General features: G+C 37.0%; 1 protein-coding gene across 1 annotated transcript in view; it reads right to left on the bottom strand.

Annotated features, from left to right (window-relative positions):
* ttll12 (tubulin tyrosine ligase-like family, member 12) overlaps nt 1-14,051 on the bottom strand; it is a 102,857-nt gene that overhangs the window by 73,244 nt on the left and 15,562 nt on the right. Inside the window, exon 3 of the mRNA XM_028817741.2 lies at nt 2,365-2,563. Coding sequence (XP_028673574.1) covers nt 2,365-2,563 — 199 coding nt within the window. The remainder of the gene's footprint in view (nt 1-2,364; nt 2,564-14,051) is intronic.

The following is a 14,051-nucleotide window of genomic DNA, read 5'->3' as shown; positions in this document are numbered from 1 at the left end:
CAGGGTTGACAGGTCCTTGTGGACACTTACTTACACCCTTTTTGCCTGGCCTGTTTTCCTGCTCAGAGCAGAAAAAAAGCTCTGCTAACAAAAGAAAATAAAGTTATGGTCTGTAGACAGAACTGAAGATAAAAAATAATTATTGTGTCACTGTGGTCTGTGTATTTAATGAGCTTTGCATCCACATAAACAACTTACTTATTAAATATATTCATAAACAATATATATTTTTATTTCTGATTATTATTATTACTATTAGAATTAAAGGGCTTGCTTTTTTATTATGTATTGCTTGCCTTTGTTTTATTTCTTTTGCTATATACTGTAAATCACTGAAAAAGTATTTCTTAGGCTCTGCTGGCAGAAAGACAGAAAGTTATTTGTTTCACGAAGATCTCTACAAAAAGGATGGCAAAACTCCTATTTCAACAATGATTTGTTAATTTTGCCAAAACAATTTTATACTAAAGTTAGAAAAAGTGTTACCACGCCCTGACATTTTGAGATCTCACCACTGATGGACCTGCTGGAGAACAGAAGCTGCTTATGTTTTTAACCCTGGGACCACTACTCTACATTACTTTACACTCCAACACTCTACACACTCCCAGTGTGTTCATCTCTGTCAACGTTTACTTTGGCTGTGCAGAAAGAGCTTAACCATGGATTTACAGGCTGAGAGACTCTTTAATACAAGTATAGACTTATTATTTCTGTTGTGGTTATTTTGTCACCGTTGTGGAGCATTCTAAGTAAAATGACTTTTGAAGATTGCATTGTACATGGTCTTAAATGAGGAGTTAGTGCTCCCTGTTGGGAACAAGACACTTAAAACATGGGAAAGGCGCTATACAAATAAAATGTATTATTATTATTAAAATAAAGCAGTAAGAGCATAAAAGTATAATAGGACATTTTTTCCCCACTCACGGTTAATTAACATGGAACTTTTATAAGTTCCTGAGAAATAAATAGTGTTTGGCATGTTTTTTGCTATATGAAACTTTAAAAATTGTAAGGTATTTTGACATCAATAAAAAATTGCTTAACAAAAATAATATTGTACATTGTAATGTGCAGTATGTTTATGTGTATGTGTATTGAATGACACATTCTAAACAAAATTATTGCTTGGCAAGTCTATTAAAAACATATGGGTTAATTTCACAAGAACTCACAAGGAATAAATTTAAGATACAGTATAAGCCATGCATGTGTTATGTACCATACCTGAATACTCTCAGTCATACTATGGAGACACTACAGTGGTACCTGAAATCCAATTCCAATTAAAAAAAGATTTAAATGTGATAATTCAGTCAAAAGTTTCTAAATAGGTGTAACAGACAGATTAATTTTTGCTTCTAGAGATATGACTTCAACTTTAATTTCAATCAAATAAAAGGGAAGAAATATATTGCAACTAACATAGCTCTTTCTGCCGACATCTATAAAAAATGTATTGTGTTCAAAATAATTACTCCCTATTTTTGGCCCTCTACACGAGGAAAATCCCTCATTTATAGGGCATTTCTGGACCATATTTTGTTCAGAAAATTACAGCCTTATGATAAAGAGAAAACCAATAAGTGTCTGAAAGCATAAACAATCAGAAGGACTGGAAGTTGTCCAGGCCACATAAACTGATCCCAGTGGTTCACCAGGGATAGGAGGGATCAAAATTACTCCTTTTCACAAAAATTTGAAAGAAAAAAAAAAAAAAAAAGGGAGAGATCGGTATTATAGGCTTGTGGAATGTAACTTTTATGCTGTTTCGAGGTTGCCTATATTTTTGAGACATGATTCTTTATTGGTGGTTCTAGCCCTGAAAGAGACACTTCCAGAAACTTAAAGATGATACATTTCAAGCATAAGCATGTGGGGTATCGTTTTAGACTATTTCAAGGTCAGTGATCACAAATATGATGTTGATTTTGATATTTGATCCTCTATTAGGAATATACAGTAACTTTCTATGGACCTCTATCACAGGGTGAAAAATGACATATTTCTATTACAATAGAGGCTATTTAGACTTTAAAAACATTTAAATTGAAGCACACATTTTTATCATTTCAAACATCTGCTGTAACTGATCTTGTTTATAATGTACTTATACCTCATGAAGTAAATCACTACATTTTCTATGAACACCCCAAATTAGGGCATCTTACTCTAATTCAGACTTTTTGACATTTGTTGCTACAATATTAAAATGAATTAGAAACAGAATACTGTATCAGTTGTACAAAGTGGGGTTCAACTAATTACAAAAAAAGAAGTCGGATACAGCTCAAAAAATAAAAATACTTATTAATAATAAATACATTTTCACCCCATCCTGAAAAAGCATCTATTCCTTACCCCCCGGGACAGCTGGTAAGTCTGGTTGTACTTCCACATCTCAGAGAGCACTTTATTCACCACATTCTCATCAGGGAATTCACCATGAAAATCAATCTTCATAAGGTTAGCCATACGATGGAGTAGTCCAGGAATCTCCTGTAAATGCTGCCGAGCACTATTAACCCGATATGTCCAGGCATGATCTATAAGAAATATACTGTAATAGGGGAAAAAAATGTAAAAACACAGAATTAAAAATATTTTCTTATTGGGAAATAATACTCTTTAATAAATGTATAAAATAATTGTGGCTCTGAGCTTTGACTCCAGAAATGATAAGCTTGATTGCACTTTACTTATTTCCCTTCATACATTGTAAAAACTACTTGCATTACCATTTTTAACCTCTATTTGTTGGCCAGTCTTTTTCATATTGTAGCTTACAATTGTTAAAAGATTTTGTATATGTTACTTGTGTATTATATATTATTTGTACAAGCCTGAAATTTACAAATTACATCTCCTTGCAAAGTTGTTTCTGCCTTTCCAATGTAGCCAGGAAATATTGGTTTTCTTTTAAAATCCGATGTGAAGAAAGACATATTGTTTAGGATCTTAAGGACAGTACAGGTTTTAAGCTTCAATGAAACTGATAAAAAAAACATGTAATTTTCTTAAAAAGCTAGCACTTGTTTCTGATTAGGTAAGCAGTTCAATGCTTAGAATCTAACCTTTAGAGGAACCAGAGACATTTTTATACAACATATACCTTTATTGTGTATGGTGTACAATACAAATATAGAGCTCCACAATTAACATGCATTACTCTTAATTACAATTTCTGCTGCCACAATATAGTAAAAGAAGCAATTATTGCATTCCACACAGTACTCCTGCTCTGTCAGCTTCAGACAGCTACTGTATAAACAGGAAATGTGTATTGAAATAAAACCACAGACACATTCACTAAGCCCAAGTATAGTTCCTAATCAGTGGCACTGATATGGTAGGCCTCCAAAAAACATGTAAAGTAACACTTATCTAACATCTAACATCACAGACCTGGCAGGGAAACCCAGGCAGCGTTTGTATTTTCTGAGAAGGCTGAGGAGGACTGGCATGCCAAGCAGCATACTCAGCAACTTTTACAGATGCACAATTCAGAGTATGCTCACCTACTCCATCACAGTCTAGTTTGGAAACAGTACAGCATGGGATGAAAAGGCTCTACAGCAGGTGGTAAAATCAGCGCAAAATATAATTGGAACAGCACTCCCTGCACTGGAGGACACCCATAACACCAGAGATCTCAGGAGGGCCCATAATATTATTAAGGACACAACTCACCCACAACATGAACTGTTCCTACTGCTTCCATCAGGGAGACGCTACAAGAGTATAGCAGCTAGAACATCAAGGCTAAAAGACAGTTTTCTCCGTTACACCATCAGGCCTGTAAATAGAACCCATCCACTACCCTTTCCCTCATCACTGCAGGCTAGCTCATGTCTGAAGGATATTTGGCTATCTGTAGATCATATACCTGCAGAATTTATATTGAATCATTTATTCATTTGCACGTGCACTCTTACTTCTGTTGGTTTTTGTATTTCTTTTTGACCTGAATATTTTTAGTTTATTGTTGTGTATTCTTGCGTATTGCTGGAGGACTCGCAGAATAAGATTTTTTATTGTACTGAGTACATATGACAATAAAGTTAAACTTTTATTTCTCCTGTGACTTGAATACTACTAACACATCCCTGTTAAGGGCTAAGTTCAGAGACATGCAGGTGGATGAGCTTATGGTGTCCTGAATAATGGACAGACAGACGGGACTATCTGTCTGTCGGCAGACTGCAGTTTGTGAGACTCAAGGACTGTGTTTCTGATAAAGATGTGAGCAACACAGGAGCACCACAAGGAACAATCCTGTCTCCTTTTCTCTTCACTCTGTACACCTAAAACTATAAAACCAGGTCATGTCACTTGCAGAAATTTTCAGATAACATTCACAGAAATTCTCAGTGCAATTGCACACCAGGCAAAAAGTGGAAACTGAAGAAACATTAACTTTGACACTATGTGTAAATGTTAAATCCAACAGTCCAAGGTGAACATTATGAACACATATTTACAGGCTTAAAGCCTGGAGATGTGATTAAAGATAAACTAAATAGCTTATCTGACATTCATATAGTAGGTTACTGCAGACATGGTTGTGCAACATCATACAATGAAATTAAACTCATTTGATATATGCACTGTCTGAATGAAATTGAGGCACATCCCTGTATGCCCTCACTAGAGATTCCCATCTTCTAAGTAGATGCCTAGAGGAACAAGTTTTTTCTGTAGGAGGTGAAGTATCATTTTCATGTAGTCTTCTAGTTATCAGATAACAGGCATTCCACTCTCAGAGCTCTATTTGGTAAACAAACCATACAGTTATTTCAAATTCGGTGGTGTACACATACAGTTCAACCCTTCATGATTTTTCCTGGGAAAAAATCATTTATGTCTAATGACATAAGTCAACTAGTCATCTGTCACTTGTTTGTTGTTACTTCTCATTCACTTGAAAGTCTGCCGTGTGAAACGCAACCAAACTAACTGGATACTAAAGCAAAGCAACTAATCACCTCCTGATTTGGAATAAAGCAAACAGACTATCAGTGTGAAAATGCCTTAACATTCAATGAATGATTAGACTGCGCATTTATCTTAACATGTTGTGAACTTAATTTGACCTTTCTGTTTTTAATTAAGCATAGCTGTGCTGTGCTGTGCCAAGCTATCTCCTTCATATAAGCATTTGATTTACTGAGAAAGACCTTGGCTATTAGATACTGTAGGTTTAATATTTTTCTTTTGTCTGTGAGAAGAGATCTTTTTCACATGTACTGTAAGTTCAACTGCAATAGCTTTGAATGCTTGAGATTTTTGCAAAGGCATCTGGTATTCTCTAGTCTCCCATACTCAAGATTTAAATAAAATTAAATGAAATAAAAACTGTCTTTGAACTAGTTATTTGTTGAACATTACCAACAACTCACTATGGAAAAGCATATTCTTACCTATTCTCAATAATTTTTAAACACCCTTAGAGCCTCATTTTTGTACTTAAAATGTCATTTGTTACCCTGAATTAAACTTAAAGGAATTCAACTCACAATACCTGAACTATTTCTTAAAGGCTACAGCAATCGCCTAGTCTAGCTGCTCTGTGAACCAGGAATGTGGTTACTCGCCTCATATAGACAAACCTAGGATTTGATATTCTGTAAATATTAAGAAAATCTTTAAGGGAGAAAAGGTATAGAAAGAACAGTTCAGTATGGCAAAGCAATCAAAAGCTAGTTTTAAGAGCAAACACTAGTGATGTGGAATGTTACTGTGAGAGTTCTTAACTGAAATAAACAGTAACCATTATTATCCCTCAGTAGGTTCATCAGCACTTACCTCATAGCTGATGGTAAAACACAGCCAAAACTAGGGATGCTCCAAATAATCGGGTGCTGGTCTAAATAGGCCAATTTTCACAAAAAAGACTTGATTGGTGATCAGTAAATTGGCCAATCACAAACACCAATCTTTTCAGCCCGTGCTTTTCTAAGATTTACGATAATTTAGTTTCAGTGATCTTTTGCGTATGGAATTACGGTAGTTGAGACAAGGCGGGTCTTTTTTTTTTTTTTGCCACAAAGCCTGTGTAAACAAAGAGCTGGAAGTCGAGGCTTGTTTTGCAAGAGACGACTGAAATATTACCCTTTACGTTACAGAAAGTGGAATAATAAACTGAGAAAAAGAAATTGGAGGAGTTGTTCTGTGTAATTAGACAATTAGATGACAAGACAAGCTACTTAAATGAATTCAGACCTTTTTAATTTAGAAAAATAATTAGAACTTTATTTATTTAGAGCTTTAATTAAAACGGACACCATTTTAGCTTGGACAGCGAGCTTGTTTTAAGTAGAGCAGCTTACAATTGCAATTGGAAAAACAAAAATGTTAGCTTAACAGCAAAATTTGTCTTTTGCTTATAAACCTGTTAAGCATGTTAGTCTTGTATCTTCTTTTTAAACAAACATCTAACACATTTGCAGCTTTACAAATTTGTTGCTGCGTGTCATACAGAATAAGTCTTTGTAATGAACAAGTACTACACAATTAAAATTGTAATTGATATTTAATTACACCTCAAGAATTACAAATGTCTAGCTGATAGATTGAAGGGGAAAAAACACACCTGTATTAAAATAGTAAATGTATATTTTAAAGCAAAATAACTGTAATGCAATTAATAATTAAAATATATAAGTGCATGTATATTTACAATTAAGCAGTGTTTAATTGTCAATATCAATTGATTGTGTGACAGTATATATATATTTTTTGTTACAGAAAGGGTGAAAACTACCTTTTGTTAAATTAAGCTTTGTTTGAGATTAGTACATCATGGTCACTGAACAATAAGCCTACAGAATTCCATTTTGTTAATAAAAAATGGACAGATAACACTCATAGTCTATAGTTTAATTATGAAAATACACTTTAATATGGGACATAAGAGCTTCTATGCATCTGGTTATGCAGGACCTTAGTACAAAGTTTTTACAGGGATAAAGGGAGAAAAAAAATCTGAATTGGTATCGGAATCAGCCGATCAAGTAACATGAAATCCGCTAATGCTATCAGCCTTAAAAAACCTGACTGGAACATACCTTACCAAAACTCAGCTATTTCCTTATAAAACTGTTCTAAAACCGTATGTGCTGCTACTATTACATAAACTTGTTACACTGCTGAGATCTTAAAGTTGATTTACACAATTAGCTGTGTGTGTGCGTGCATGTGTGTGTGTGTGTGTGTGGGTCTGGCCTCTTCAAGCAATCTGATTGGTCAGTTTGGCTTTTGTGGTTCAGTAGTACTCATGATGACGTGATACATTAGGGGTGCAAAATTCAATACCTCATTGTGACAATTATTTTAAGAAGTTAAAAAGAAGCATTTCAGCAACATTAAAATGAATAACGTACAGAGCATCATTGGGTTGCTAAATACTAATGGGGCGCAATTCAAGTCACCTTCAAAGATGGCAGGTACTCGCAAGAATACAAATGATATATTCACAGCAGATAATGGAGGCAGCCCATCTACCATTGGTGGCAGTCAAAAAGTGGACAGGAGGCAAGCAAGGTGCCTTGAGTGTGATAAGCAGGCTTTAAGGTAACGTGATAGATAAAGTGCTGGGCAAGAGAGCTTCAGACAATGACAATACAGATGAAAGACATAGGAGTATCACCAAGGATACAAGAAAGGCAAGATACTTCAAATATGTTTTTAATTAATTTTATCACTGAGCCAGAATTGTTTCTATGTACTAGGTGCTACAATAGCTTTCACCTCCATCTTTAAAAGCTCATATTTGTTCTTTTTATACTGTAATTGTGTTTGACCTTTTATACTCGTTTTGATGAAGAAACTGCAGTGGTGGGTAGAGTAGCTAAAAATTGTACTCAAGTAAGAGTAGCGTTACTTCAAAATAATATTACTCAAGTAGAAGTAAAAAGTAGTCATCCAAAAAATTATTCAAGTAAGAGTAAAAAAAGTATTTGGTGAAAAGACTACTCAAGTACTGAGTAACCATTTGAAAATAATAAATGATTTATTTTTTAGAAATGTTGTAATAAGACAGACAAAAATATAAAATAATGTGCAAATTCTGCTATTTCCAAATAACAAAATAAAAAATAAGTAAAAATAAATAACATCTTTACAAAATAAAGATGCACAAATAACACAAAGTTTCAAATCTCAGTTTTTCACAACAAAGCTTTTGAAGCCAATACCTACAGTAGGTAAAATGTATGTTTGAACAGTGCAAACTACTTGCAGTGACGAGATATACTGTACACTGACAGTATAATCTTTATATATAATCTTCATTTGGATCTTGATCTTTGTTTGTCCGCGAATTCACTGCCTTGTGTGGTGTTCCTGCTGTGTTCAGTAGAGGGCAGTAGTGATGGAGGAGGAGAGGAATTGAGGGGGAGGATCGTTGGATGAGGTTGGAGTGTGGTGATTAAAGAGGACTGAACTAAAGGAGACTACGTGCTATTTGTACTGGCTGAATACACAAACACCTTGGTTGTTACTTTTGTTTACAAACACTGTCGATAGCACTCTGTGTTTAGATCTGGCGTCGACACCTGCTTTGTTATGGAGACTGTGGTTTTTTGTGTTTCTATCGACCGTCGTTAGCAGCACTTTGTCCAAATCGAATGTTCACCCACTTCTTGGAGTCGGCAGTCAGAGTATACAAGTCGGGCACACTTCTGTGATTTTCCATCAGTCGGCGTTTGGAGTTCAAGAAAGAAGCATTGGTTCTTCCTTACTCTTTGGATTGCCACAAAGCAACCTGTGAGATTGGAGAAAGGTTGAGAAGAGATAGTGACAGGAAACGACAGCGTCATGAAAACGAGACGGACTGTGAACGGAGAGAAGCAGAAATGCTCCTCCACCACCACATAATTACTATTCGGACAGTGATTCCGAGTAGGCCATTCCTATCGAATCAATGTCCAAGGGTTTTGTTTTGTAATTTTGTTTCTCTTATAAAAAATCATAATGCTGTGCGACGAAGGGCCCAGTTCACGACTGGCAGCTGCGTTTAAACAGGGAGCCCTTCACAGACAACTTTAACACGTGCAACGTAGTTGGGCGCACATGGCTAGTACTGTATATTCACTTCGTGGTGTAGCGGGTCCGCAGCTTCAAAACAAAAAAAAAACAAAAAAAAAAGGCCAGATTCAAATCCATTAAGCTGTGTCACTTTCCGTAGGCGCAATCGCACAACCATGGGGAGTTAATGAGGTAGTTGGAGAGAGTCACACCTGCACGTGCGATCATTCTCAATTGCTTCATTGGCTTTCTGTGGCGTGTGATTAAGGCCCACGGAGATGGGAGTATATATATACGGGTCGGCACAAAAAAAGAAGGGGGAATCAAAGAAAAGGAGAAAAGAAAAGTGTCTATAGGGGACTGGCATCGTCACACACTTGCCCTTCAAATAGCATAGCTGATAGAAAATAACATTAGAACAAGGCAGCTTGTGCACGTACAAGAAGTCTCACATTATCATGACTGTCTGTGTCTGTGCATGTTTGGTTAAAACGTGCTTGTTCTTTACTCAGTGAAGTGATGGTTAAGCTTCAGTAGGAGTTGGATCTCAAGGTTCTTGCAGTGAAGCTGTGACCATTAAGCAGTGAACAGGAGCCCCGCATGACTAAAAGTAGTGATGGGCCACTCGATACTGAGGTTTTGACACTGTGTCGAGCTTTCGAAGCACTGGAGGCTTGTTTCAAATGTGCCCGTCACGTGATTTTCAGGCACGCTAGGGTAATGACGTCATTGATATCTGCGCAGTCAGCAGTCAATTTGGTCACTCACTCGTCTGTTGAACTGCTTTGGCTCAAAGCGTAAAAGCAGTTGTCCTTGCTACAGCGGAAAGGTGTGCTGACGCGAGTTCAAATTTTAATTGGGGCTCGCATATGTCAAAATAAGGATTTTGTATAAAACAGCTACGTAGTACTTGTCTGTAAGTTAACAAATATATTTTGGAGACATTATGAACGATTTACATGGGGCACCTTTTTCCTTGGTGCAGAATCATGTCCACCTAGAATCTGTAACAAATTGATGAGCATATTTTGCGTAAGGTAGCACGTATTATAACAATCCAGAATCTATTCTACTCCATGTCGATCATATCAGAGAGGCTAAGAAACGCTTCACTAAAGCCGACGTGGTCATTACACCAGTATATGTGCAAGACACTCCTCATTAAACGTGTTTACTATTCAGTGATTTCCAGATCTGTAACTGATTTGTATTATTGATTTCCAAAAAGCAATGTGAGTAAAAGCGTGTGCTGCATAACTAATCACAACTGTCTTTCAGCGCCATCAACAGTGTCTTCTGCAGTTTAAGGAAAGCCTTGGGATTTCTGCATTAATGAGACAAAAAAGTTGTAAAGAAACTTTGCGAATTCATCCACAGGTGAACATAAAGACCACTCAAGTACTGACAAGAAGGAGCAGCTGGATAAGCACATCTGGAGCCAAACTTTCAAAAAACCACCTGACTTTGTCAGCTGGGGTAAATAAGTAATCTTCCGAACTGCAGCACAACAGAGTAAATCATTGATGTACAGTAAATAGAATTATTGAAAGACTAAGCTTTTGTCGTTTATGTATTCTTAAACCATCTTCCAGTTGCACAATCCCCCGCAGCCACTGTCACATTTAACGTTCCCTGCTCCTTACCTGTCTTGTTACCCCAAAGCATCAATACTCGGTTTCATTCAAGGCTTTACTGTCCTTCCTTTCATAGACATAAAATATGACACACATTTCCTCTATATACAGTACGTGTCCAATAAAAATAGTAAACTGGCAGGACCGAGAAAAAGCAAAAGATGGGAGTATTCATGACAAGAGCCTGGGAACCAGGGTGAGGATGTGCCTTGTCACCCATTACGTGAGCTCGTCTGCCACCCCTCAGTTGCACTGGCACACGTTACACTGGGGGCAAATGCAATGGAGAATACCGACAATGTACACCTTCAGAAGTGGAAAAAATCGACTGTGTAAGTAGAACAGTTCAGATAAATGATGAATTTTGTTAATCATAAACAATGCAACATAACTATTATGTGTGTTGTTACTTTTGTATTCATTCTTACCAAACGTTACATATCTACATGGGAAATGAACATGGGTAATATGTTTATAATCATTCTCACTAAAATACACTGTCAAAATATATTAATGAGCAAATTGAGACACATTAGCCTTTAGGAAATATAAAAAAGCGTGTGTGCTGTCATTTAGGACAGAATGCATTGTTAACGTGACGCACTCTCTACTGACGCGATGTCATGAAAAAAAAGAAACAGCACAGTCCATGCAAACTCATATCCTCCTTGATTTTTGACCAAACGATTAATTGTCAATATCAAATCGGTTCAATTAATATAAAACAGAATCTCAATGATGCGGGACTCGCGAGTAGTAACAAATAATATGTGACACTGAGAAATTATAATTCCTAATAATGGGAACAAGTAAAAACTACGACTTCCTAAAACGGACACTGTAAACGTAGGCATTTCAATAAACTAATTTAGGAGACTTGTGTGTGCATTTCAATATCGATTTAAGAACTAAGTAAGCCACCTGTTGTACTATAGACAGTAGCTCAAGGAGCACTTAACAGTAAATAGTCTAACAGGACAATGACTGACTGAAACGAAGATGCTGCGCTGCTAAAATAAAGGTCCACACTGTCATTCTGCATGTTTGGAAGGGGCTGATTGGCTGAAACTGTTTATAGCGAATTGTCCCAAGTTGGAAGTGCAGTATAGCGATCAGAAACGAAAAGACACATTTGGGCATGCTAAACAGTAGATTGTTTTTCTACAATACAAATTCAGTATGACACCAGGGTCTCCAAACACACAAATATGAAGCTTATTACGTTTTACAGTGAAACTCTTTACGTACACAATATAATTAGGGACGTGCACCCCCTGCCCGACTACGGCGGCCCAACCTTCCCTCGATAGCTCGATTCGCTCGCTATCCGTCCAAGTTCGAAAATTTTGTTAAATGAAGGAATTGAAAAAAAAACCTTTCACAAGAGGAGGATCAACGATGCGAACCCCTGATGTTTTTACTGAGAGACAGTTGCAATACCATTGAGCCACCTAATCGGGATAATTAACGAGCTCCGCACAACTGAACTACTACTACTGTTCTTACTGCGACGGATGTAGAAATATGTTGTTTGACATATGCACGTTAAATTGGTTTAATTGACACGAGAGTATCATTGTTGTATTCTCCTAATGAAGACGAAAAAATTATATTTATAGATGTATACTATATGACGTACGGTTTTGAACAAAATTAAGCGTTCCATAAAAAGGTTGCACGATTTACCTAATATTTTTATATATATATAAAGTTGATATACAGTATGACAATATATCCTTGACACTATGTATCAGACAAAGGAAATCACAGCAATACACAAGAACAATAATAAATTCTCAGCAACTACCTGAATTGTAGTTTCAGCCCGTCACTTAACTATACCAACTGAAGTATGTAATGTCAATATGAATTACAAAATATAACTAGAGAGTTAAGTGTCAGATAGACTCTCAAAAATATAGAGGTCAATGCCTTTGAGTGTGCTGAGGCTTCACAAAGATTCAGTAACCAGTGCGCATGTCTGTTCGAGGCTTCGAAACCCTGTCATGATGCAATCTCAGTACTATGCATATCTGCTTGAGGCTTCGAAGCCTTTGTTAACCCAGTGCGCATGTCTGCTCGAGGCTTCGAAACCCCGTCATGATGCAATCTCAGTACTACACGTCTGCTCGAGGCTTTAAAGCCCCGTCATGATGCAATCTCAGTACTACGCATGTTTGCTCGAGGCTTCGAAGCCCCATCATGATGCAATCTCAGTACTACGCATGTCTGCTCGAGGCTTCGAATCCCTGTCATGCTGCAATCTCAGTACTACGCATGTCTGCTTGAGACTTCAAAGCCTTTGTTAACCCAGTGCGCATGTCTGCTCGAGGCTTTGAAGCCCTGTCATGATGCAATCCCAGTACTACGCATGTCTGTTCAGTGCTTCTATTCAAGCTTGACGATTCCAGTGCGCATGTCTGCTTGGTGCTTCGAATTATTATTCATCGAGCTCCCATTTGAAGTACATATGGCATCAACAGAGTTCAAAAACTCGACAGAATTCCCAAAGGAAATGAATGTTTGTGGATGATCAATACATTTTAAATGATTGTGCCCGATAATACTTTGTGGCAAAAAATAAAACTATAAATTATACATCATACAAATGCCGACTTGTAGAATGCATAATGCTGCAAAGAAGAGCTTTAGTAATACGGGTGACAACACATCTCTCATTATAATACTCTCATAAATATCCATTCTTCACCTCATGCAATGTTTTCAAGCAACACTGAATGTATGTCATATAGTATACATCTATATATAATTGTTTTCGTTTTCATTACATACATACATACATAAAAAAAACATACATTATATACATCCACTCTGCTGAGAACAGCGGTAGCGTTGCTGCTCCATAATAAGGCTTGTGTGGGTTCGGGTCCCACGTCCAACCATTATGAAATGTTAGTAACTGGGATTGCACCTCTATAACTGGAAGATTGCTTAGGAATGATACAGACTGGACAGCTCTCATATGTGTTTTAGGAAATGTTTCATTATTGCACTGTGCTGTGACTAAGACAACTTTTTACTGATCGCCTATCCGGACCTTGAAGATGTGTTCACGAGGGAGAGATGCTGCTGTTAAAAGCAAATGCTTTTTCGACAGCAGGTCCAGATGTGTTTATCCCGCTGCTTTTTGTTGCCTAAGCACTCAAGAGGATCTTTAATGCCGACCTTGATACATGCAATGCTCACTTTATACATGCACTGCTCACCTTAGAGTGTCCCGTGTGTGTCTGTGTGTCAGTGACTGATCTGCGCCGTGTCTCTCATTTGCAGCTGAGCAAATTCAACCTGATCTACCACAGTGGGTTTGTTATCACCTTATTCAATGGAGGGGTTCATGGACGCCAAATGGCAATGAATAGAACATGG

The sequence above is a fragment of the Erpetoichthys calabaricus genome, chromosome 1, assembly GCF_900747795.2.
Source record: "Erpetoichthys calabaricus chromosome 1, fErpCal1.3, whole genome shotgun sequence".
Lineage (NCBI taxonomy): Eukaryota > Metazoa > Chordata > Cladistia > Polypteriformes > Polypteridae > Erpetoichthys > Erpetoichthys calabaricus.
Note: the sequence above shows the minus strand (reverse complement) of the source record. Positions and strands in the feature narration are given on the sequence as shown.